Raw genomic sequence first — 25,572 nt, 5'->3', positions numbered from 1 at the left:
TGTACCTGAGATTAAACAGGTCCAAGCATGTATACTTACTTGAGAGCCTTGCCCAAAGACTCCTTACTGTTTAATTAACTGGTTTGAGCCAGGATTCGAACCCTCGTCAAAGGTTCAAATTCTACATCAAAGGAAAGGTAACCGAGATGAAAAACTAAATATAACAAGTGACTTGTCTATATATCTTATCTAAAGTTTAGATAGTTTACACAGCAAATCTATCTTCAAACAGCTTCAACAGTATATTAATATTTTTTCCTGTGATACAATGGGAGCAGACATGTTTTCTGCTTGTCACTATTACACAATTACACACACAGGCAAGCTTATCTGTATCTAGGCATGCTAATCTGCATATTCTGTGAAAACTCCACTCTTATCTCCTCCATTACACAGGCAACTGATCTGTATCTGCACTGCAGCTCTCAGATTGTGAAAACTCTGCCTCTGAAATCTATAGCTAGTAACACCTTTTTCACCTGCCCAGACTGAAATCCCACAATCCTTTGCAAGCCCCAAGGCACTCTGGAGAAGCTGTGGGTGTGGTTTGTTTAGTTTATAGGACATTATTGTATTAAAACAAAACAAAACAAGTATTTGGCTTGAGGAATGCCCTATAAACTATATGTAAGGAACACAATTATGCAAGGAGTAAAAGTTCATCTCGGATCCACTTTAATATTATTCAATCTGTGGTCCTCCTGGGTCACTCTGTTCCCCTACAGTGTGCCCCAGTAAATTCCACGACTGTCCTAGTCATGCTCCACTTTGACCCCCAATAGTGTTCTGCGCATGCACAGTTTGCTTAGACTGAAACTGGTGAAGAAAGCTCCTAGCTACTACAGGATTGAGATTAAGAGTACATGCGTGGCCAGAGGATGACTGAAGGAGAACAGAGCAGCCCGGGAGGATGGCAAGGGAGCCCACGGCCTACAGGGGGATGGAGGAAGCCCCAAGTAAGTATAAATGCAGGTATCTATTTTATCTCAGTTTTCCTTTAACCCCTTACACTATAAGCCCATTTGGGCAGGGAGCTCTCACTTTTTAGTACTGCTATGTAAAGTGGCTACATGTTTTTACCTTCATGTAAGATGCAGTGCTGAGTGACCTGTTTAATTATCTGTAACCCATTGTTTTATTATTGTCTGTATTCTCTATTGTACAGTGCTGGTGCTATATAAGTCCAAAATAATAAAATTCATTTAAGATATATTTCTGCTGTCTCTTCCATCTGTCACCATTATGCCTCCTCCCAACCCCCTGTGCCTCCATCCTTTCCTCTGTTTTTTCTTTGTCCCCCTTGTGCCTTCTTCTGTCCCCCTATGCTTCCTTCTGTCCCCCTGCACCTTCTTCTGTCCTCCTGTGCCCTTTTACTGTGTGTACTTTCTGCCCCATATGCCACTTTATGTTCTCCTGCACATCCCTCTTTCCACCTTTACCTTCTTCTGTCCCCCTGTGCCACTTCTTGTCCTATGTTACCAACTTCTGTCTGCTTTTGCTATTTTATGTCCCCCTTTGCCTCCTTCTGTCCCCATTGTGCCTCCTTCTTTCCCTCTCTGCCACCTCTGCCCTGTGCCTCTGTCTGTCCTCCTTTGTGCCTCCTGCTGTGGGCCAGGGCCGGATTACTAAAAAGGTGGCAAAGGTCCAATCCTTGGGCAGGAGGCACCTGATCATGACAATGAGGTTGATGCATATGAAGACAGCGGGCTTGAGAGGTAGGGCGAATGGTAGTGTGGTTAACAGTGACATGCACATCTGGGAGGTTCAGGGATGGCCAGGGTGGGAAGATTATAAATTCCATTTTGTCTAGATTTAGTTTCAGGAACCTAGCGGACATCCAGGAGGAGATGGCTGATAGGCAGGAGGAGACCTTGTCCATGGTAGTAGGGGATATGTCAGAGGTGTGGCGGCAGATCTGGGTGTCATCTGCATACAGATGATAGTTAAAATCCATGGAGGAGATAACCTTGCCAGTGGAGGATGTGTAAAGAGAGAACAGTGGGGGGCCAAGGACCGAGGAGCCTTGGGGTATTCCCACCGAGATGGGGTTAGGGGTGGATGAGGACTCATTGAAGGAAGTTGTGAAGGAGCGGTTGGAGAGGTAGGATGAAAGCCAGGTCAGGGCGAGGTTGTGAATGCCCATGGACTGCAGGGACTGGAGGAGTAGGGGATGATCTACTGTATCAAAAGCTGCTGACAGGTCAAGGAGGAGGAGAATGGAGTATTTTCCTTCAGCTTTAGCTAAGGCAGGGTCATTGACCACTTTGGTTAGAGCCGTTTCGGTTGAGTGTGCAGGCCGAAATCCAGATTGCAGTGGGTCTAGCAGTGAGTTGGCATTGAGGTACTGGGTCAGGCATTTGTGAACCAGACGCTCAAGGAGTTTTGAGGCAAAGGGGAGGAGGGAGATAGGGCGGTAGTTGGAGGGTAGTGAGGATTTGAGGGGGGGGGGGGGGTTCTTGAGCAGGGGTAGTAAAGTGGCCTGCTTGAAGTTAGAGGGGAAGGTGCCTGTGGACAGGGAGAGGTTAAACAGGGTAGTGAGGACTGGGGTTAAATCCATGAAGTGAGGCTGGAGTAAATCAGAAGGGATGGGGTCAAGGGGGGAAGTAGTGGTATGGGAAGTCTGCAGTAGGTGGTTGATTTCCTCAGTGGTAGTAGGAGTGAAGGTGGTGAGGGGAGGATAGGGTGGAGTAGAAGCTGGATGGGAAGGGGTGGGAGGTGAAGACTGAAGATTGGATATTTCCTTACGGATAGAGATAATTTTGTTGGTAAAGTGGGTGGCTAAATCTGTGGCAGAGAGGGAGGAAATGCAGGGTGGAGGGGTGGGTTTAAGCAGGGAGTTGAAAGAGGCAAAAAGTCGCCAGTGGTTGGAAGCTTGTGCTCCTATGAGCTTGGTAAAGTATTCCTGCAGCAGATTTGTGCTTCCTTCTGTCCCCTCGTGCCTCCTTCTGTCTACCTTTATGCCACCTTCTGACCACTGCACCGCTCCTCCAGCCCAGTGTGAATGCAGAGCACAGAGCAGCATCAGAAGCTGTGCTCTCACCTCCCTGCTGGAGTCCAGCACTGTACCTGTGTACCTGTGCGACCATCCTGTCCACCTTCCTCTAGTACCAGCTCCTCACTCTCCTCATGTCCTGTGTAATCACGCTACATACGGTAGGAGATGCTGGGCACTAGGCTGAGCAATGAGCAGACAGGCAGAAGCACAGCACTGCTGCGCTATACTCTGCATTTGAACACTGGGCTGGTGGAGTGCAGGAGGTGGGGGTATGCAAAAAAATAATGGGATCGGATTGTGGCACCCACCTTATACAACATATATATAACATCTTCACATCAACTATTAAAATGGAATGAATATTTCTGCAAATGTTGGTATGGCCATTTGAAAAAATTCTTACATTTATTTATTAAATGAAAAAGATCTGAATGCTTCATTTCTCTTTTACAGGTACAAGTGTCCCGTCCACTGGCGGAGGTAAGAACCAAATGAAATATTCTAGTTATTTGCTTTGTAATGGAATTAGCACGCACATAAAAAGTCTCCACATAAAAGTAGAAAGCAATTATGCCAAGGCCAGGGCCAGTGCTTCCTCAGGAGCAAACTGGGCAATAACCCAGGGCCCCACAACCAGCTGTAGTGCTTCCCGATTTTACCCACAAATGAATAGAGGTACCTCGAAGCTCTTGCAGAGAATTTACAACAGAGCAAACTCACCTGTCCAGCCTGCATTCTCACGAGCACCGTTTCCCAGTGACCCAGAGGCATGTTATGTGAGTATGTAACTAGGAGGATGAAGATGGGATTCAGTGTGTGCGTGCGTGTGTGACTGTGTGTGCCTGTGTGCGTGCGTGTGTGTCTGTCTGTGTGTGTTCATGGAGGTCCACCAGCTAGATTCGGGGCCCTGGAAGTGGAAGTGGTTGAGAAAAAAAAGAGCCATCCAGTTCTGCTTCTAATAGTAGTTAGACTGTCTCAAATGCAGCAGATCAAATCTGGAAGTAGATGGGTGTCGGCACTCCGGGATTCACAGCCGTATCACTGGGGGTGAGGATCGACAGGCAATCAAACGCCACATTGACTATGTTACAGATACTGCGTGCTCATGATAAGTAGCAAAATTAAACATTAAGGATCAGCATCAGATAAGAAAAAGGACTGTTGAATCAGGCACTGCAGTTAATTCTGTTTTAATAGTGTTTTCAGTGTGAATGAAATCACCACTTGTATGAAAAAGTCTTGCATTCAAAGAGGTAGGTACAAAAAATCGTGTGCAAACATCTTGAACATTCAAACAACTGCTTGAAGAGGATGTCCTACCATATCCACATGGTGGATCAGCCTCGGAAGAAGCACCGCCGTGCGAAACGACTGTTAGGCTATCATTTTTGCCCTGCACCCACCTCTGCCGGTAACAGTAAATTCGGGCGCCTGAGGCAAGTGGACAAATCGGGCGCCGCCATTCACTCCCATAATAAATGGGCGCCCGACAGGAAAAAAGGGCGCCGGAGAAAAATAACGTTTTATAAGCGGCGCCCGGAGACTTTTACTGTTTTATAACTGCTTCTCATGATTACACATTATTTTATGATTTATAATTTTGTAAACATTATTTTTAAATGAAAAACAGTACAATCTTTTTTAAAACATTATTTTTAAACGAAAAACAGCACAATATTTTTTTCACACGTTATTAATGCTTATCACAGGGGGGTCTTAGGTTTAGGCACCACCAGGGGGATCTTAGGTTTAGGCACCAACAGGGGGGTCTTAGGTTTAGGCACCAACAGGGGTGTCTTAGGTTTAGGCACCATCAGGGGAGTCTTAGGTTTAGGCACCACCAGGGGGGTCTTAGGTTTAGGCACCAACACGGGGGTCTAGGGGTTAGGGGTAGGTACAGGGAGGGTTACTTACTATTTTTTTTTTAAACGTTATTATACGTTTCACTTTTTAAACGGAAGATTAACGTTTTCACAATTGCCAATTTCATGCACATTATTTAATGATTTATAACTTTATAAAACATTATTTTTAAACGAAATATAGTACATTATATTTTTAAACGTTATCCATGTTTATCGTTTAAAACCCCGCGCCCTTTTTTCGCCACCTCTGCCACCCTCTGATATGGTAGGACATCCTCTTCAAGCAGTTGTTTGAATGTTCAAGATGTTTGCACACGATTTTTTGTACCTACCTCTTTGAATGCAAGAATTTTTCATACAAGTGGTGATTTCATTCACATTGAAAACACTATTAAAACAGAATCAAATGCAGCAGACAGGTTGTGCATTACTTGTTTGTTAATAAAAAGACATCAATGTTTAATATCTGACTGCACATTGATATACTGGTTGAGATAATAATAATTTTTGTTGTTCTTGTTATTTAGCTATGACAAGTTGGGCTGAGCTTTACAGCCGCTGAGTTTCAATTCGATTCAATTCGCAAAACGCTAGTGATTTTTAAATTGCTAGGGTTGCTACTTTAAAATAGGAATCGCGGAAAGTATTTTCTATTTTCTCAATTAGTTTTTTTTTTGTGAAGTGCAATGGCTTTTTGGAGCAATTTTAAGTTAGATTGTTCTTCATTGAACACACCAGGTAATGAGTGAAAGTGAGTGTTTTGTTGCAAATGCGTTTTTGTGTTTTATTTGCATTTTGGCTGCCTTTTAATTGCGTTTGAGTTTTGCCTTTCACACATGAGTTTTTCTAGCATTTACTGCATTTGCATTTGACGCATAAAAAAAAGCATGTAAGTTTTCTGTGCGTTTTGTTTGCGTTTTGTATACAGTTTTGATATGTGTTTTATGAAAATCACTAGGAAGTCAACAGGAAGTGGAAATACATCATCAAACTTGTTTTAAAAAATAAAAAAACGCATGAAAAATGCAGTAAATTGCAATACATCTGCGTCGCCATAGACATTTATTATGTGCATTTTAGAGGCATTTTGGAAAAATATGCAGCAACTTAGCAAAGCTATGTTTTTAAAGGGACTCCGAGCAGTGCAGAAACTATGGGAAGATGCATATCATTTTAAAACTCCCTTTCTCCTCTTTCCAATGCTATATAAACCGCCGCCCTACGCCTTTTATTTTTTGCTATTTTCGCGATCGAAATTGCTGCAGCCGCGATTTCGATGCGAATATAGAGAAAACTAAAAGGCGTAGGGAGGCGGTTTATGTGCCGCCAGAAAGAGGAGAAAGAGAGCTTTAAAATGATATGCATCTTTCCATAGTTACATTGTATTACACAGGGCGACTTTTTCTCAAAGCAGCAGCTCGATTCAGCAGAAAAAGGTCGCCCTGTGCAATACAATGTAACTATGGAAAGATGGATATCATTTTAAAGCTCTCTTTCTCCTCTTTCTGGTGACACATAAACCGCCGCCCTACGCCTTTTAGTTTTCTCTATTTCCGTGATCGAAATCGCAATTTCAATCGCGAAAATAGCGAAAACTAAAAGGCGTAAGGGCGGTGCTTTATATATCGTTGGAGAAAGAGAGCTTTAAAATGATATGCATCTTTCCATAGTTTCTGCACTGCTCGGAGTCCCTTTAAAAACGCAAATTGCAGATTGCAAACGTATGCATTTTTTCACGCGTCCCATTGACTGGCATTATGTGCGTTAACGCTCGTTTCTGCCTAGTGTGTTCCTACCCTGAAGATTTTGAATGCAATGATTCGGAAAGACAGCTTTGGGTTAGTGCTGGACCAAAAATCCTTTCAACTGAGGATGATAATCTTGTTCAGTAATGTCACCAAGAGCAAATATAAAGAGACTCACATACTGATCTTGGCTTCTATTTTTAAAGTGATTGGGGAGTAAATGGCATGATATATATTGCTGCATCCTTCCTTCAAGTTATGTCACTCTGGGATGGAGGAAGAAGGTTGACATGGCCAATAGTCTTTATGGCTTTGCCTTAAAGGATACCTGAAGTGACATGTGACATGATGAGGTAGACGTGTATGTACAGTGCCTAGCACACAAAACTATGCTGTGTTCCTTTTTTCCTTTCTCTGCCTAAAAGAGTTAAATATCAGGTATGTAAGTGGCTGACTCAGTCCTGACTGAAAGACAGAAAGTGACTACACTGTGATCCTCACTGATAAGAAATTCCAACTATAAAACACTTTCCTAGCAGAAAATAGCTTCTGAGATCTAGAACGAGATAAAAAGGGGAATTTCTTATCAGTGAGGGTCACACTGTAGTCACTTCCTGTCAGCCACTTACATACCTGATATGTAACTCTTTCAGGCAGAGAAAGAAAAAAGGAACACAGCATAGTTATCTGTGTGCCAAGCACTGTACATACACATGTCTATCTCATCATGTCACATGTCACTTCGGGCATCCTTTAAAGGGAAGGTTCAGGGACGAGTAAAAAAATAAATAAAAATCTGCATCCACTTACCTGGGGCTTCCTCCAGCTGGTGGCAGGCAGGAGGTGCCCTCGGCACTGCTCCGCAGGCTCCCGGTGGTCTACGGTGGCCGACCCGACCTGGCCAGGCCGGCGGCCAAGGCTTCTGCGCTCCAAAATGCACCTCACGGCGGCGCACTGTCGTCATCGGACGTCCTCCGGGCTTTACTGCGCAAGCTCAGAACTACTGAGCCTGCGCAGTACAGCCCGGAGGACGTCCGATGACATCAGCGTGCTGCCGTGCAATATATAAAACTTACCTCCACACAGTAGGAGAGTTATTTTATCTCGTCATTCCTTAATTTACCTCCTCTGTAGTTAATTTACCTCCTCTGTAGTTATTTTCACACACAGTTAATAAACAGCCTGTCTTTAACTGTGGAGTTATTTTAACCCTCCTGGGGGTTTGCAAAAATCCGCCAGGAGGCAGCAAATGCGTTTTTTTTTAATTTTTCTTTTTTTTTGTCATGTAGCGAGACAAAGTCTCGCTACATGATAGCTGCTGCTCAGCGGCATCCCCCCAGCCCGGAGGCGATCAGAGATCAGGAGATCCCGCTCAAAGAACGGGATCTCCTGGAGGGCTTCCCCCGTCGACGGGGCGGGTGACGTCACCGACGTCATCGACGTTGTGACGTCAAGGGGGACTCTGATCCACCCCACAGCGCTGCCTGGCACTGACTGGCCAGGCAGCGCACAGGGTCTGGGGGGGGGGGGGGGCGGCTGCGGCGCGACGGTTAGCGGCGGATCAGCGGGTAGCGGCGGCGATCGGGCACTGCACGCAGCTAGCAAAGTGCTCAGCACGGGCTTACCGCCAGGGAGGTTAAGGATTGAAGAGTTAACTTAAAGACAGAAGAGTTAACTTTAGGTTTGCCTGAAGTAAAATGTTTCCTGAATACGACATGCCCCATCACCATGGTGATAACTCTAGAAACGTTATTAACCTCCTTGGCATTATGGATGAGCTCAGCTCCTCCATTACCGCCGTAGGGCGCCGCTCAGGGCTCCGCTTCCTAATGGGAAGACGGCGTGGCGGCGATCGGAGGGGCTGGGCGGACGCCGCAGGGAGGGGGGAGTCATGTAGCTAGCACTAGGCTAGCTACATGATAGAAAAAAAAAATTCAAAAAATAGTGCTGCGTATACACCCTGGTGCATTTAATAGAACGCCAGGGTGGTTAAAGAGACTCTGAAGCGAGAATAAATCTCGCTTCAGAGCTCAAAGTTAGCAGGGGCATGTGTGCCCCTGCTAAACCGCCGCTATCGCGCCGCTAAACGGGGGTCCCTTCACCCCCAAATCCCCCCCCCGCACGACTTAGTCATACATTTGGTCGCTCCTGGAGGCAGGGCTAACCGCCACAGCCCTGCCTCCAGTCGCGTCTATCAGCGGCGCATCGCCGCCTCTCCCCCGCCCCTCTCAGTGAAGGAAGACTGAGAGGGGCGGGGGAGAGGCGGAGATACGCGCTGACAGACACGCGTGGGGCAGGGTTGCGGCGGTTAGCCCTGCCCCAACCAGGAAGCGCTCCCCCCGCTTTACGGAGGGGATTTGTGGGATCAGGGACCCCCGTTAAGCCGCGGGATAGCGGCGGTTTAGCAGGGGCACACATGCCCCTGCTATTTATGAGGTCTGAAGCGAGATTTATTCTCGCTTCAGAGTCCAGACTCTCTTTAAAGACAGGAGATAAGCTTAATGAATTGAGGCCAATGTACACTATTACGTGTTTGCTCAGTAATATAAGATGTCAATTAATGATTATCCTTCTGTCTTCCAGAATCTGCTATGGCTGCTGGGAAGCTCTTCATCTCCACCATTGCCTTCCTAATGCTGCTCTTGTGGCATTAGATGTTCTCATAACTGTTATCTGACATCACATATATAGATTAGTGTCAGTAAAAGTATACTGTATACTGGGTGATGGTGTTGGGGTGAAAGGCATTTATTATCCTCTATAAAAATGATGCTTTCTTTTTTTTTTTTAATAGTGTGTCCTAGTGTTTAAAATGTTGTCCATCCCCCACTCAGTACTGACTAATGGCTCTACTCACAGAGAGGAGGAGACTAGATTGGCCACTGGCAAGTCACACAGGGGTGAGAACACTGGCTTGCCCAGTCGCAGTGGTGTGTGAATTATATGCAGGCTGGTTTAGGCCTTTAACTAGGACATTTCATAGCTGACTGGGGAACAAGTGGCTGAACTCAGCTCTGCAATGTCTGCAGCTCCTATTGCTGAGTGACTCATATAGTCACTGTAAGTCCTGCAAGAATGTATATATCAGTAACCTGAATATTATCATTGGGGGTTGGAGTTACTAAGCTTGGGGAATAAAAGAGAGCTCAGATTACCCAGAACTCTTGGACTGGATCTTTTTAAAATGTGTTTGCTATTCCATGGCAGAAATACGTAATCTTTGTTGGATTAGTTGAATTCTCCATTCTTAGTAACTACCCTAATATAGGTTGATTATCAAAGCTTTTGTATTGAATTATCTCATCTTACTAATGTTTTACCTTAATAATAAGGAGACCTCAGGGCCGGTTTTAGACTTTTTGCTGCTTGAGGCAAACTTGTGAGGATGCCCCCCTCTCCTCCCCCCCGGTAGCCTGGAGGGGGTAACAGCCAGGAAGGGGGAGCAGCGGACACAGTGGTGAGGAAGGGAGTCATCCCCCCTTCCCTCAACTGGGAACTTCCCCGTCTGTGCTCCTCTCCAGCTATTAGCGCTAAATTTAGAGCCGGCAGCGAGTGGCAAAGCAATTACTCACTTACATCCTCACGTTCCACTGCTTGCCTTATCACTTCCTCCAATGACGCCCACCGTACTTTAGTTTAGTACTTTAGCTAAAATAGCTGGAGGGGAAGAGCGGTCGGGGGAGTCCCAGGTGAGGGGGGGCTCTGACCCCCCTCCTCACCACTGTGCCTGCAGCTCCCTCTGCCAGGCTGTTACCCCCTCCAGGCTACCATAGCATGTGCCTGCTGTTCCTCCTTCCTGGCTGCTACCCCCTCCAGCTTGGCACCCCCCCTCCACTTTTGCTACCTGAGAAACCCGTCTCACCTCACTTCATGGGTGGCCTGGGGCTGGGAGAGCTAATTCAAGAGCTAGACAGTAGGCCGAGAAGAGATAAATCAAATTAAACAGATGAAGGATGTATATTCACTAAATTGTGTAAATCAGAGTAATGTGCGTAAAGTCTTACGCATGAGTATAATCTAAATGTATACATTGCATGTTATGCATTACGCTCTACTCATCATGTGTAAGACCTTACACACTTTATTCTCATTATTGCAGTTTAGTAAATATACCCCAAGTAGAGATAAATCAAGAGCTGAGACAGATATTGGCCCACATGAAATTACTATTTCTTCCTGAGGTCTCTCCTGGGTCAGAGATCTGCAAACTTGGCTTTCCAGCTGTTAAGGAACTACAAGTCCCATAATGCATTTGCCTTTATGAATCATGACTGTGGCTGTCAGACTCCGGCAATGCATTGTGGGGCTTGTAGTTCCTTAACAGCGGGAGAGCCAAGTTTGCAGATCACTGTCCTAGGCGACACTTTCACACCTTGTCAATAAAATGCATTTTAAACCACCAGCAGCACACGCAAAATTACTCAAAATAGTTTGGATAGTACTTTTCACCTACTTGTTAGTACCTTTTAAATTGTGAAGTACTCAAAAGTTATTATAAAGAGTAGATGAAAAAAAATATCTCCTAGGGAAAACTCAGGAGAAAAAGTTAATTGAATAAGGTTCAAGGAGAGATAAATTGTGAATTAAAAAGTAATGTTTTTTTATGTTTTGCAAATCTTTCCTAATATATGTAATCCCTGCAGGCTCCAGGTGGCCATATGGTTATTTGAAACTTCTCTTTGTACTCAGCTAATGTTATGTATTAAATATACTGCAGTAAAAAAAAATACATAAAAATAATAATCATCATAAAAAAATTGGTGTTGCATATTATTCCAGTTATATTGTTCTATGATTTACTTGTCTATATTTGGGTTTATTCTTTTTCCTCAGAGTTAGGTAATAGAGTGTAACTGGTAAAGAGCTGCATTGTTTATGCCGAAACCCATTAGTTCTGAACCATAACAGCTACTCGAATTAATAATTTCTTTACATGAGAGTGAGCTGTACTAATGGAAGCATCCCACCACCTTCTGTGCAAATGGATGAACCCAACGTCTTTGCAAATGGATTATTCTGACCCCCATAGTGGACAAGGTGTACGGCATAGTAGGGATTGCTGTCATATCTATCTTCTATATATATAATAGAGTAAGTGCCTCAACCTTCAAGCAAGAAGAAGAAGTAGCGCCCTGCCCCCAGGGCCGGTCCAAGCAAGAAAAAGGGGCTGGTCCAAGCAAGAAGAAGAAGTAGTGCCAAGGGTGAAAAGGGATAATTTGCATATTTAGTAGCAGTGCATTGTGGGTAATCACAAATGTTCACTTATAGCTGAATTATTGCAGATTTGCTTCTGTTTTAAGAAGGCAAATTACACCAAGCTTTGATTTTTTTTTAGTAGAAGGTCTTTTTGGTTCCTTTTATCCCCCTATACATTCCGAGTGTTTGGGTCACCCTGAGCTGCTTGGTTACTCTGTTGTACTGGTCCAAGCCCTAGCTCATACAGCCATATCAATCTCTGCTATGTACTGATGAGGACCAAAAGTCTGACATAGGCTGTCACATGTGGGTTTGATATGACTGTGTACAATTTAAAGCAATAAGGCCATGATTCACAACGCAGTGCAAACTATTTAGCACGGGTGTGTTAAACATTTAGCACGTGAAGTGCCATTCGCGGACTTTTGCGCGTGGAAAGTGCCGCGATTTGTGCGATCCCGGTCATTTGCACGCGCAATTTGCCACGTTCCGCGCCATCGCGGACTTTTGCATGCACAAAGTGCCGCAATACGCGGCAAATTGCGCGCACAAAAGTCAGCGAATGGCACTTCACGTGCTAACTGTTTAGAACACCCGTGCTAAACAGTTTGCACTGCTTTGGCTATCATTCATGAAAGTGCTGTCGGTATGGAGAATCAGTGCGGGAAAACACCGCTGGCGGTGTTTTAGACTTCTGGGTGGGCATTCATAAAAAAGTATCCATGTGCGGTAGCAGTGCGGAGATTCCCCGAACTAGGCAGGCGGTAGGCAGGTGGTAGGCTTGCGGAGACACGGAAGCTGCCGAGTTGATACATTTCTCCGTGTTCCGCTCTGCTGCAGCTGCCTGGGAGGTCTGTGTTTCTCCATTCACTTACATTGGTATCGCCACATCAGAGGGAGCGGTACTTCCCGACCTCACACCGCTTGCGTAAATCATTATGAATTAACATTTTGTTACATTAGTACCGATAATCACCGCACAAGGCGGTGATTTATCACTCTGCTCGGTAGTGTCATTTTTTCTTGCGGAAAGAGCCTTTATGAATGCTGACTTTGCTAAGTGGTCGGTAAAGTCAGCTGTTTTAAGCATTTCCGCATGCGGAAATGCTTTATGAATGATAGCCTTTGTGAATCAGGCTTTGTGAATCAAGGCTTGCTTGACTTACCAAGGGTGAAAAGGAATAATTTACATATTTAGTAGCGGTGCATTGTGGGTAACCACAAATGTTCACTTATAGCTGTATTATTGCAGATTTTCTTCTGTTTTAAGAAGCCAAATTACACCAAGCTTGGTTTTTTTAGTAGAAGGTCTTTTTGGTCCCTTTTATCCCCCTATACATTCTGCCCTGAGCAACTTGGTTACTCTGTTGTACTGGTCCAAGCCCTATCTCATACAGCCTTATCAATCCTTGCCGTGTACAGATAAGGACCAAAAGTATGAAACAGGCTGTCACATGTGGGTTTGATATGGATATGTAAAATTTAAAGCTATAGGCTTGCTATACACCAGTGGTGCTGGATGCTTGCTTGGCTTACCAAGGGTGAAAAGGGATAATTGGCATAATTGGCAGTAGCAGTGCATTATGGGTAACCACAAATGTTCACTTATAGCTGAATTATTGCAGATTTACTTCTGTTTTAAAAGGGCAAATTACACCAATACAGTGGGCGGCATGGCAGGAAGTGACAACAGTGGAACGCACGCTGGAACACGGAAGAGGTGAGGCATCCACGCCCGCTGCCTCTTACTAATAGTGGCGGCTGCTACTATGCTTAAGCAGGAGGGGGAGCGCACATGGGGGACCCAGGTGAGGGAGGGGCGGTTCCTGCTGAGCTTAAGCTGCTGGGGGAGTGCACATGGGGGACCCAGGTGAGGGGGGTCCGACCCCCCTCCCCGCCACTGTGCCCAATACCCCCTTCCTGCCCTCTACCCCCTTATGCGGCGTATGCTACGCCCCGGGTCGGCTAGTTTGGTATTAATTCGTCATGATCAGATATTTGTATTGTCCTATGTTAACCACCACATGGTCGCAGTTGAAATCCTGATTATGTTCTCTTAACCACGTCACCTCCAAGGGTTTTCCCCCTTAAAAATCAGAGCAATTTTCACCTGTCAGCGCTCCTTCCATTCATTCGCCTATAAATTTATTACTATTTATAACAATGAAAGAATCTATATCTTGTTTTTTTACCCACCAATTAGGCTTTCTTTGGGGGGTACTTTTTGCTAAGAATTATTTTATTCTAACTGCATTTTAACAGGAAAAAATAAAGAAAACAAATGGAGAAATGTCATTATTTCAAAATTTTTGGCCATTATAGTTTTAAAATAATACATGCTACCGTAATTAAAACCCACACATTTTATTTTCCCATTTGTCCCGGTTATTGCGATGGTTAAAATATTTCATTAGTACAATGTATGTCGTAAATATTTTATTTGGAAATAAAGGTGCATTTTTTCAGTTTTGCGTCTGTCTCTATTTACAAGCCCATAGTTTCAAAATTCACAGTAATATACCCTCTTGACAGGGGGAGGAGGGGGGGGGGTTGTTTTTTTCTCCTTTACTGTGTACAGTTTGATACATTTTTTATGTGATTATTGATTTAATTTTGCCATTTAGCAAATGGAAGCCGGTTTCCAAGTGTATTGATTGAGCTAGTGAATTTCTTTCTGTGTATGTAAAGTATGTTCTGCTCAGGATGCTGTGGAACATTCCTTAGACATTAAGAACTGTTTGAATACATGCAAAAATCAACTCACCGGGGAACATGAGCCGTGCTGATGGAAAAGAACACATTGTTGCTGCTGCTGATGTTTTACTATCCCAGCTTCTGAACCAAAACACACAACATGCAACATGAGATCTGTAAGAGTCCCAAAACCTCTAGAGGCAGACATTCACTGACAACAACTTTTCATTTTGTAGTGGACACACAGGCTTTAGAAATAGGTTGATTCCACTGCAGAGATTCATGAGTGATTAGCATTGTGTCAGTATGTACACTTACACTGCATCAGGTCAGTTACATTTAATTGTGAGTAGAGATACATTTTGAAACCTTGTTTTGTGGTAGGTAGAATAATATTGGTGTACACAAAGGAAGATGAAGAGGTGGAGCTAAAAGTGAACTCTTGCAATGCCTCTTTTAAACATTTGGGGGAATTAAGCATAACCATATATTCCCTCCAGGCATGCGGTTACTGACATTTTTTTTCTTTTAAACAATACCAGTCACCTGGCGTCCTGCTACTCTCCTGCAGTAGTGTCTGAATCACAAACCTAAAACAAACAAACAAACAAACAAAAAGAAACATGGGCCTAATTCACTCAGACTTCAGTCAGGAACACCTGATTGGCATAGTTGTTCAGGGTCTATAGCTAATAGTATTGGGGGAAGATGATCAGTAGGGCAGTCGGGCAACTTGCATTGTTTAAAATGAAATAAATATGGCAGCCTCCATATATTTCTCACTTCAGGTGTAAGTTAAAAAGCTTAGCCACATTCTTTTACCTCCATAGCTTGGTCTTCCATGTTTCTTTGGGGTCTGCTTTTATAGTAAGGCACTGCTGTGAGCTGGGCTGATTGTTTCAGGGCAGGTCATCATAGGCTCAAAGCAGCACAGTGATTCCCCAGACACACAAACACTATTTTACATCTTAGATAAGTTAATAGTGTAATGCTGTATGATATCTTCCTGTTGTTGGTAGCATATTATACCAATCCTTAGGGGTTCTAGGGGATATTATATTCTCCCATACTTTATTATCTTTCTTTAAAGTGACACTGAAGTGGAAAAAAAGACCCCCAACCTTTATGATATAACTAGCTGATGACCCGGCGTTGCCCGGTTATGTATTTGGCTGGTGTCAGCTCCGCCCACTTTTTCTAACCCTAACACACAAACTCAATGACGAAGTTTGTGACCTTTGGCATTAATAATTTGTATATTCCCATAAAAATTAAATAAATCAGATTAACAGTTTGTGACTCCCCCGCTCTCCAGCGTTTGGACCCCAGTCACCCAATGACCAACTATAGCAGGTTTGAGGCATCTGCTATTAACAGTGTAAAATGGCAGCAATTTAAATATTCCCCTTGAAAATCAACAGGTGAATTTTTATTTGCTTTAATAGGCTCCACCCTTTTCCTTGAATATTAATCTCAGTCATCCAGTGACCATCTGGCCAAAGTTTGAGAACCCTGCCATTAACAGTGTAAGAAGTGAATTTTCCTAGTGAAATTTGTTTTTGGCTCTCCCCACTTTCTGTAACCTGGACACACAGTCACTCAATGACCAAGTTTGTGAGCTTTTGAGTCCTTGACATCAATAAAAACAAATCTGATTGGCTGTGTGTGGCTCTGCCCCTTTTCTGAATTTGAACCCCAGTGACCCAATGACCAACTGCACCAGGTTTGAGGCTTGTGCCATTTACAGTGCAAGAATGGCAGCAATTTTAATATTCCTCTTGAAAATCAACAGGTGAATATTGATTGGCATTTTAGGCTCCACCCACTTTTCTGAATATTAATCCCAGTCACCCAGTAACCAACTGTGCAAAGTTTGAGAACCCTGCCATTAACAGTGAAGAAGGGCTGCAGTTTATATTTTCCCAGAGAAATCTGTTTTTGACTCCACACAGTTTTTGTAACCTTGACACACAGTCACTCAATGACCAAGTTTGTGAGCTTTCAGCTTCCTGGCATCAAAGATATGTGAATGGAAGCAGTGTATCCAGCAAAGAAATCTGATTGGCTGTTTGTAGCTCCACCCTTTAGTGAATTTGAGCTCCAGTCACTTAATGACTGACTGTAGCAGGTTTGAGGCCTCTGCCATTAACAGTGTAAGAATGGCAGCAGTTTCAATATTCCCCTTGAAAATCAACAGGTGAATTTTGATTGGCTGTTGTAGGCTCCACCTACTTTTCTGAATATTAATCCAACTCACCCAGTGACCAACTGTGTCAAGTTTGAGAAACCTGTCAATAACATTTAACAGTGTAAAAAATGTAGTTTTTGGTGCCACCCACTCTTTCTAACCTTAACATATAGTCACTCAATTACCAAGTTTATGAGCTTTGGGGTCCTTGGTATCAATCATTTGTATATTCTCATTGAAATTAATCAAATCTTATTGGCTGTTTTTGGCTCCGCCCCCTTTCTGAATTTGGACCCCAGTCACCCAGTGACCAACTGTACCAGGTCTGAGGCATCTGCTATTAACAGTGTAAGAATGGCAGCAATTTAAATATTCCCCTCAGATGAATTTTGATTGGCTGTCGTAGGCCCCACCCATTTTCCTGAACTAATCCCAGTCACCCAGTGATCAACTGTGGAAAGTTTGAGAACCCTGCCATGAACAGTGTAAGAATGGCTGAAGTTTATATTTGACCAGTGAAATTTGTTTTAGGCTCCACCCACTTTTTGTAACCTTGACACACAGTCACTCAATGACCAAGTTTGTGAGCTTTCAGGTTCCTGGCATCAAAAATGTGTAAATGGAAGCAGTTTACCCAGCAAAGAAATCTGATTGGCTGTTTTTGGCCCATCCCCTTTAGTGAATTTGAACCCCAGTCACCCAATGACCGACTGTAGCAAGTTTGAAGCCTCGGCCATTAACAGTGTAAGAATGGCAGCAGTTTAAATATTGCCCTTGAAAACCAATAGGTGAATTTTGATTCGAAGTATGTAGGCTCCCCCCACTTTCTTGAATCTTAATTTCATTTACCCAGTGACCGACTGTGGCAAGTTTGTGAACCCTGCGATTAACAGTGTAAGAATGGCTGCAGTTTACATTTTCCCAATTAAAATGAATGGCTTAAATTTGATTGGCTGTTTTATGCTCCGCCCACTTTCCCTGAATTTGTTAACTCGGTCACCAAGTGACCAACTGTGCCAAGTTTCTATTTTGATTACTGTGAGAATTGCAGCCTTTTACATTTTTTCCATTGACATGAATGGGTGAAATCTGATTAGCTGTTTGTAGCTCTGCCCAGGTGTGCAGGGGGGCCGCGAGACCCCCAGAACATATCATCCCAGGTAGTAAGGGATCTGTATACAAAGCTTCGTTCAAATCGGTCAAGCCGTTTTCGAGTGATTGCTGCACATACATACATACACACACACATCCGATTTTATATATATAGATGAATCTCCTAGGAAAAACTTGGGAGAGAAAGTGAATTGGATATGGGCCAATATGTGTTATACAATATGTATGCTTAGAGGCAGTGTTTTTAGGTTATATTTAGTAAACAATACAACTTGGCCAGAAGATGAAGGGGAATGGCCTACACTAGAGATATGCCTTTCATAAAAAGTGAGTTTCGCGATCCGCTGAAAGGGACCCTGAGCAGGTTCTAGAATCATAATTTCCACTTACCTAGGGCTTCCTCCAGCCCACCGTAGGCTGCAAGGTCCGCTGGCATCCTCCTGGCTCCTCTCGCGGTCCCAATTGTCAGTTCCATTATTGTACGACTTCGACCTGAAGTAGTCAGGGCTGCTTACCGATTGGCTGATATGCGCCATCACGCCGGCCCGGGAACGTGCCATCACGCTGGCCTGCGTGAGTGTTCTGCTCATGCACGGTCCTCTAATATTGAACCACACATACGAAGGACTCTCACGCTGGCCGGTGTGATGACGCATATCGGCCAAGTGGGAAGCAGCCCTGATGACTTCAGGCCAAAGTCATACAATAACGGAGCCAACAAGCGGGGCCAGGAGAGGAGCCAGGAGGACGCTGGGGGACCTAGCGGCCTACAGTGGGCTGGAGGAAGCCCCAGGTAAGTGGAAATTATGATTTTAGAACCTGCTCAGGGTCCCTTTAAAGGCTTCAAAGACTGGAAAGTTGCGGGCATGTTTTAAAAGGAGATTCCAGATGAGTGGTGAGGCACGTGATACTGTAAATCTTAAAAGTGTATGTACGTATTCATCTGCTTTTCTGGTGAGCAACATCTACAGCAGCATAGCAATGGCTGAAAATCAATATGGGGTTTCTCGGTCTCCCATCACGTGCACATGATGTTCTCTTGTATCATAATTCTGTAATTTATGTTTTTTAGCAATTGTGGATTTATGCCATCATAGTAAATTGAGCCCACAGTCTAACACACACATTCAGGGTTATCATAATATATAGCTGGTTCATTTCCATGGACACAGAGCGATGTGTTCTAGATTCCCTGCCATGTATTCTAAAACAAGCAAATCTCTGTACTTTGAATATATGAAAACTGGAGGAGCTATGATATCTCTCCTGATGTAATTTATGTTCTTGAATAAAGAGTAGAGAGCGACATCACTGCACACAGTCTGCTGATCAGGACAGCACAAGTCACTGACGAACTATCTGGATATCACTTGTGGGTTTTATAAATAAAAGCAGTCACCCGGCCATGGAGCCTGAAGAAATTGTTGTAATTTGTTTTGTACTCTTTGAGACAATTTCTGGCTTGTTCAGCACTTTAATCATCATGTTCATTATATTTGTAGACAGTCTTAAAAAACAAAATATGAACTCTGTAGATAAAATTGTTTTTTCTATGAACTTCTCAAACTTGTGTATGGCCATTTTTCCAATTACCTCATTTTTCTTTGCAGTTTATAAAAATACCCCAGATAAAGCTGTCTCCATCGTCCTACAAGTATTGTCTTTGTATGGAAAGATGTCTTCCACATGGCTGCTGTCATTTCTCTGTTTTTTCCACTTCATAAAAATTGTGCACTTCAGCTCCAGGTTCCTCTCCTGGCTGAAGATGAGAATTGATGAGCTGGTCCCATGGCTGATAATGGTGGTGGAGTTGGTGACTCTTGGTTTAAGCTTCCTAATTGAAGTAAAGAATAATCGGAACCCTTACAGCATTATCAAATTATCCTGTTCAAATAAAACAGACTCCCTACCAAAGCATCAAGGACACCAGCTAGATAATGTTTTAGTTTTCAGCATATATGTGTCCTTTTTGTTGGTGATCCTCAACAGTGCCTGTACCTCGGTGTCCCTCACTCTGCACATCTATAAGATGGAAAAAACCATTAGTTCCTCTAGCGCTGTCAATGTTAAAGCTAAGAGAGTAGCACATACTATGGTGTGTCTCCTGGTCTTCTATATTCTGTTCTATCTAATGTTGATGCTTGTATGCTATGCAGGCATTCCACTAGATTTCTTAAAAAAATCCTTGTACCAAGTTGTATTGTATTCCTTCACCCCTGTTCAATCCATTATTATGATTCTCAGTAACCCCCGGTATAAGGAGAAGTGTTGCCACGTCTGTGTGTGGCTCAGGGGTTGACATGGTCAGACAAACTGTAAATATGGTCTCTTTACACATTTGGTGCAGAGTAGGGATAAGCAAAATTGCCTCTGGCATTCTTGCGAGAATTTCTTTAAACCCCTGATTGTTCTGCTAGTGGAAACATGGCAAAAAATAAAAAAGAACTTGTAGTTTTTGATAACATTGATCTTAAATGTATGATATCATTTTTTTTTAAATATAGTTAAATGACAGATAATGTATCTTATCCACTGGTATTGCAGCTGTACATATCAGCAAAAACAGTGTATTGACCAACTGGAAACTGCTGGGGAAATTGCAGTGCTTTTTACTGGGATTGCTGTGCTATACTCAGGGCCAGTTCTCTCATGAAGCAAGGTGAAACATTTGCATCAGGCACAGAGATTACAGGGGCAGCATGTTTGTACCGTGTGTTCACAATAGCAGCATGCAGTCAGAGTAGGAGAAGAATTGAGAGAACGAGGTGAAGAGGTCATTGTTGGGAAAAGCAGCTTGATGTGCTGTGTGAGGAGTCTGACAGTGAGTGAGGAGGGGGAGGCAATAGAGCAGCAGTGTTTCATTTGACTTGCACAGCAGAAGGGAGCAGGTGGCCCTTCTGTCCTGATTGAGGAGGAATGGAGGATGGCAGATTGGCTGAGGGTGAGCAGTTTGTCACAGACTCGCAGCCAGCCAGTGTGTTATTGTGTTGAGCTGCAGCATTTCATGTCTTAAGTTGTTGCATATGCTCCCTTGCTGACTGAAACCATTAAATGAAGCAGAGTAATTTGTTGGGTGCTGTACGACCATTCCAAATGGTGTGGGGGGGGGGGGGAAGGGGGGAGGTAGGCACATCCTCACAAGTTTCCTCAGGCAGCAAAAAGTCTAGAACCAGTCTTGGCTACACTGCTGTATAAGAATCATTTCTTTTGCAATAATAAGTCTCTTCAACCTCTTTTCTTCCATGCAAGCTAGTAATTTCAGAATTTGAAGACCAGACCATGTAGGGCTCTGCGCCCTGAGCTATACCAGACCACATGGTACATGGTTGAACTCGATGTCTTTTTTCTACCAAAATAACTATGTAACTATGATGTAGAACTCTCTGGAATAAAAAAAGTCTTTAAGGTGAAAATAAATGCATATTTATGATTTGGCACAAATTCTGAACTGTATTCTTCAGCTTGATGAAGCTCTATCCTTTCTCAAGATCGCTCCTAGTGGTTTCATATTATAAAAGCCAGGAAGACTTGCTGGTCCTTTTGCCTTCTGGTTTTACCATCTTAATGAAGTGGATCTACATGAGTCTCAGCATTTTACAACAAGACTCTTCATTTCCCCCCCCCCAAAAAAAATAATAATCAAACAAGCAGGTCCACCCAATCCAACTAGACATATTAAAAAAAACACTAAGCACTCTCTTAATGTTATCCGCTTTTATTTAACGATGCCTATCCTGTTTAATTGTTAACTATTTTTAATATATTCTAAAATCTTTTAATGTGCTATTTTTACTTTCTCAAATATATTATATAAAAAATAATTTAAATATTATCATCCTGCTCTGAGTATACCCAAATTAAAACCTGCCTCTGAATGTTATCATGGATATTGTGCATTGCATAGAATGAAGGTTGATTGAATAACTTTTACTTTCAGATTGTTTTGTATAAATATTTAGTTCATGTTGTGTTCCTGTATAATACATGTGATTTTATGTCTACGATCCCAGCTCACCAGTTTAACCTGCATCTTAGCTGGCTGGTATTTAGAGTGTGGTTCTAGATGCTGGAAAATTTATGTGCAGTCTGTGAGAGGTCATACATGAGGACAGGGATATTGTGACAGAAGAAGGTAGGGGTAACTACCCCCATGTCTGTGGATGAAGACCCCATGGGGCAGCTCACAGTGGAATATGAGAGCCGCTTCAATTAAGGAAGTTCCAGATGTCTTCCCCTAAGTAAAAAAGGGGTACTTATGTACCATTTATCCGTTTCCACAAAGAGTTAAAACGCAAAATGAAAACATTGCAAATATTAAGTGCTTTAATGCTCTTAATGAACAATAAATACATACCTAAATCAATTATTCTTATAATTTTGCATTCATGTAGTATTTATGTAGTATTCAAAAATGTTTAGGATAGCAATGTGAGGGAAGTTGACTCAAACGACCAAACCGGTTTTTATAAAAATATCAAAAAGAATCTATTTTATGTATTCAAAAATACCAAAAAGTACACACAAAAACATCTAATTAAAAAAGGATGTCAGGTGGCCACCTAACTTACCCCCAGCGCCGTCACACATACACTCTAAAAAAACACTTCTATCTAACAAGATATTGCTAACTATTTTCATGCATGAAGATAATCAAGTAATGATCAAATGTGATCATGATAAGATCATAAAACAGTTTATGCCACCGGTGGCAGGGTTTCAGTGCACAGTTCCATTAGATGCAAAGCTCAAGCCAATTGATTAGGCAGCAACAGCCCGTTAATTAGGCAGCAACACCATGCAGATAAAGCAGCATCAGTTAGATATAAGCAGCATCCATGAACCACTTAGGTTCTTACCAGCCCATAAGCATAATAAGCATAGATGCAGTATAAGCAGTTACTCTCCAACGTGATGAAACAGCAAAAAGCCCACTGGATATATCAGAACGCCATACACCAGCTTTAATTTTACTCTCCAGGGAATGATACTCAGGTATAAATGGAAGCGATACCCTTTAGCATGAATGATGTGAGGGAGATAGCTGTTAAGTTCAAATGGCGTGCGTTGTTTGCTTTATGCTCATCACAAGCATGGATTCCAGCCATACATGGCTACCATTAAGATAATAGGACAAAAGCAAATGTTCCTGAAACCATTCAAGAGCGCCAAACAGAGTTCCGTCCCAGAATAGTTGGACCATGCATGAAGGCTGTGGAGTGTGGCAGTCAGCAATCCGCATTGAGCGGTGGAGGATGGGGAGGCCACAAGACAAGTCACCACGCCAGGAGACCCGAGATGTTTCACTGGCAAGCAGCCAGATTTCTCAAGGGAGGCGTGGTTAGGTAACTCAGTACAATCCAGTTATTTTATAGAATGGCTCGTTGGGTCCACCGGAAGTGCGTCAGCCTCCAGTGCACCCACTCACCAGCCGCCCACCAACCCGATCACGTGAACAACAAAGACACCCGCGGCCAGGGCAGGGGCAAACAGGAAGGGGGCACACTCGGCCCCACCCAAATGTTTCCGGCGCGTGGGAAAGGCGCAGGAAAAACCAAGTAACCTGTGCACAGATCGCAGGGGGAGAAGGGGAGGGCCTTTGGAGCAAAACACATGGACCTAGACAGTGTTTTAAGCCATCCGTCTCAATATGTGATTTATCTAATTAATAGCACATACACACAAACACAATACAGCTGAATAAGATAACCCCCTATAAGAAATCATGAAATATACATTATGTACTATGAATAACACCATAGTCAGCACAAAAACATGCTGTTAGTAATTATTTAAAGGGGCCTGGTATTAAAGCCCCATATAAAGATTGATGGCATGATTGCAGTGTCAAAGTGGGGGAAGTAATAAATATGCACATATGCAATACGATATCCCGGTATATAACACACAGGTGGAGCCTCACAGACACCTAGGTGGGCAAAAACGGTGTAAAACCAGAAGATTCATTAAGGCCAGGTGGAGTAGTAGCCCGAAGTTCATAAATCCATCTCGCCTCTCTCTGTAAAAGGAGGCGACCAAAGTTTCCTCCATGTATATTACTATGTATACGATCCAAACCAATAAAGCAAATTTCATCAGTTCTGCCACTGTGGGCATCTTGAAATGTCGAGCTACCGGAGTCATGACAGACAGATCTTTTTTCTTTTTACTACAGATGCTGGTGATATGCTCACCGACCCTAGAACGTAATTCGTGCTTAGTTTTCCCACCATAAAAAGCCCTGCAGGGGCAGATCAATAAGTAGACAACTAAGATGGTCTCACAGTTCCCAAAATGCACCGAAGACCAATTCCTGCCGTCCGGCAGCTCGACACTCCTACCCACCCACATGTAACGACAGACTGAGCATCCGCCGCAAATGTATGTTCCTGTCAACCGACAATGTTTGGAACCAGGACCTGAGCTCCAAAAATGACTACTCACCAATTGATCCCTAAGAGAAGGGGCTTTCCTAAATGATAAGAATGGTTTAGAAGGCAGGGTAATGCCAAGGTGGGGGTCGTTGCAAAGAATGTGCCAGTGTCGTTGCAATATACAGTATGTGAAATTTCAGAATGTTCTGCACAATAGCGGGTTAGAAATCTTAAAGTATTATCGTAAGGTCATTTTCGAGTTGATGGTTTACAGATCAAGGAATCCCTGTTGCAATGACGCACTCTCTCATATGCCCTCCTCAGACACCTGTCATCATATCCTCTCTCTCTAAATCTGGACCGCAACTGATTAGCCTCCTGTTTGAAGGTCTTATCATTAGAGCAGTTGCGCCGTATATGAAAATACTGACCAGTGGGAATTCCCTTGATGGTATGAGGGGTGAAAACTATCTGCCCTCAAAAGGGAAATGGTAGCCATGCTCTTTCTATATAATGTTGTGGATAAACCACCATGAGTATCCATTAAAATCAACAATATGTGGCATTGGTGAGTTCATAGAATATTTTATTTCTTTGTCACAAGTTAGCGGAAATTGATTTTTTTTTTTTCACAAAGTGTTATTTTCCGCTAACTTGTGACAAAAAATAAAATCTTCTATGAACTCACCATACTCCGGATGAACTCACCATACTCCAGATGGATACACGGAATACCTTGGGGTGTCTTCTTTCTAAAATGGGGTCACTTGTGGGGTTCCTATACTGTCCTGGCATTTTAGGGGCCCTAAGCCGTGAGGAGTAGTCTTGAAACCAAATGTATCAAAATGACCTGTGAAATCATAAAGGTACTCAATGGACTTTAGGCCCCTTAGCGCAGTTAGGGTGCAAAAAAGTGCCACACATGTGGTACCGCCGTACTCAGGAGAAGTAGTATAATGTGTTTTGGGGTGTATTTTTACACATACCCATGCTGGGTGGGAGAAATATCTCTGTAAATGACAATTGTTTGATTTTTTTACACACAATTGTCCATTTACAGAGATATTTCTCCCACCCAGCATTGGTATGTGTAAAAATACACCCCAAAACACATTATACTACTTCTCCTGAGTACGGCGATACCACATGTGTGACACTTTTTTGCAGCCTAACGGTAAGGGGCCCAAAGTCCAATGAGTACCTTTAGGATTTCACAGGTCATTTTGAGACATTTGGTTTTAAGACTACTCCTCACGGTTTAGGGCTTTTTAAATGCCAGGGCAGTATAGGAACCCCACAAATGACCCCATTATAGAAAGAAGACACCGCAAGGTATTCCATTAGGAGTATGGTGAGTTCATAGAAGATTGTATTTTTTTGTGACAAGTTAGCGGAAATTGATTTT

The 25,572-nt window shown here is 43.2% G+C and overlaps 1 protein-coding gene across 1 annotated transcript in view; it reads left to right on the top strand.

The window, feature by feature from the left end:
- LOC137526046 (uromodulin-like) overlaps positions 1 to 10,823 on the top strand; it is a 121,399-nt gene extending 110,576 nt beyond the window's left edge. The window contains exons 10-11 of the mRNA XM_068247257.1: positions 3,449 to 3,475; positions 9,189 to 10,823. Of these exons, the coding sequence (XP_068103358.1) occupies positions 3,449 to 3,475; positions 9,189 to 9,259 (98 nt within the window). The 3' untranslated portion in view covers positions 9,260 to 10,823. The remainder of the gene's footprint in view (positions 1 to 3,448; positions 3,476 to 9,188) is intronic.
- The last annotated feature ends 14,749 nt before the right edge of the window (positions 10,824 to 25,572 follow it).

This window comes from Hyperolius riggenbachi, chromosome 7 (assembly GCF_040937935.1).
Source record: "Hyperolius riggenbachi isolate aHypRig1 chromosome 7, aHypRig1.pri, whole genome shotgun sequence".
In the NCBI taxonomy this organism is placed as follows: domain Eukaryota; kingdom Metazoa; phylum Chordata; class Amphibia; order Anura; family Hyperoliidae; genus Hyperolius; species Hyperolius riggenbachi.
Note: the sequence above shows the minus strand (reverse complement) of the source record. Positions and strands in the feature narration are given on the sequence as shown.